Consider the following 1,740-nt stretch of genomic DNA (forward strand, 5'->3'; position numbering starts at 1 on the left):
GACCACAATTGTGTATAACAGCCAGAAGTCAGGCTACTTAGCTAAGTGCTGGAGCCTCACTCAAACTCAAACTCAAACATGTAACATGCAACAACGCTGCATCTGTTTGCATGGGGCCTTACGCGTGTACAGCTCATAAACATGCCAGCCCAAGCCAACGCTTCTGTTTTTCACCGTCTTCAACCACGTTTACGGTGAACAAAAATCAACTAATAATAACGCTGACCCGTTTCGCCGATGACGGCTACGGCAACGAGAACGCCACAAAACACTGATATTATACTGCTAGTACATGCGCAGGACTCGTTTTAGCGCATATTTTTGTTGTACTGTGCATAACAGAGACGCCGGTGAAATCTTTGACGAAAACTGAGGTGAACATACAAATCTAAACCCTTCATTCTCTATATATTTATTATGAAACCTTTGAACCCCGTTTAGTTTTAGGATACTTCGCTCACGTTATACAACATGAACTAGAGGAAATAATCCCGAAAGACTTCGCAAGAACGAAGTTATATTTTTATATGACGTTTTCGTCAACGTCGCTGTCGTGACGGAGACGCACTATAAAAAACGTGGTGCTTTAGGCACACGCTGATTTGACTGTCCCTTGAAAATCTCTCTTGGTAGATCGCTTCCAGCCTTTACGTTGTCTCCCCTTTGTACTGTTCCTCCTTCATTTTATTAACATTTTCAAATTTCAGATACACTCGCGTGCAACGAATGACTTGTCATAAGACGAGGAAATTTCACAGCAAACCTACGTTATGCAGGCTATTAAGAATCGCACGATTTGTGTAAAAAGAATAGTTTTGCCGCAGAGAGGCGTGAGTTTCTGGGACTCAACTAAACGTGTAACCCGAAAAATTTCTTATTCTAAGTACTCGAGAGGGTCTGAATACAATCTCACGGCTCTTGTATTCCAAACTCAGCACGTTTTGGGACCAGAGTCACTGGAATATTAATTAAAGTAAATTTTCGTAAGTTACCTTTCTCACAGATAAATGGCAGCTTTCTTGAACACAGGTTGTCGTTCCACATTCCGTGATAAATGCTGTAGTCTGTCATTTCTCCACAATCTTCCTTTTCATTTATAACAGGCTTCTCTATCCAGTTATCAAAATTGACATTTTCTCCGTTCGTCCAGCGGAAAACTCCCAAGTTTCTATCTTTCACCAGACCAATCCAAACGCTTTTCTTAAGAGCCAAGTGTCCATATACAAATTGGTTTTCGGCAGCTGAATTTAAGCTGGCCAGATCTGCTTGATTTTCCTGGCAAAACGTAAGTGACTCATTCCAGGACTTCTTAGTGCTGTAAGCTCCATAACACGATCCATTCCAGTTAAGCCAGTTATGCGGACAATTCGAAGAACCTGTTAAAAGAAATTCGCCTCTGATATTCAGTGAGACAGCGAGATGCGTTTTAGCTCGGTGAACGACTCGGGCCACCTAGGGAAAAATTCGGGTGCTCCGAAGAGGAGTCGAATTTCATATGAACTTACGATTATAACTGAGTTCGAATGTTCTACGACTTAGCAAGAGAAGACTCGATGGAACTGAGCCATTTCACTCGATATGCGAGTATCGATTATGAACAACGTCCAGATTATGATACTTCGTCTCAATTTCCGCGATTTCCTCTCTTTGTCAATTGATAGTTATTGAAGAAAAGCCCTTGGCTTTTAATCAGGCGTTTCTAAATTGATGACTGTATCATTTCGGTGTAACGTCAAAATT

General features: G+C 41.4%; 1 protein-coding gene across 1 annotated transcript in view; it reads right to left on the minus strand.

Moving 5' to 3' along the window:
* Positions 1-796: 796 nt before the first annotated feature.
* The window catches only part of LOC138006668 (C-type lectin APL-like), a 1,953-nt gene continuing 1,009 nt past the window's right edge, over positions 797-1,740 (minus strand). The window contains exon 3 of the mRNA XM_068853139.1: positions 797-1,376. Within this exon, the coding sequence (XP_068709240.1) occupies positions 910-1,376 (467 nt within the window). The 3' untranslated portion in view covers positions 797-909. The remainder of the gene's footprint in view (positions 1,377-1,740) is intronic.

The sequence above is a fragment of the Montipora foliosa genome, chromosome 6, assembly GCF_036669935.1.
Source record: "Montipora foliosa isolate CH-2021 chromosome 6, ASM3666993v2, whole genome shotgun sequence".
Lineage (NCBI taxonomy): Eukaryota > Metazoa > Cnidaria > Anthozoa > Scleractinia > Acroporidae > Montipora > Montipora foliosa.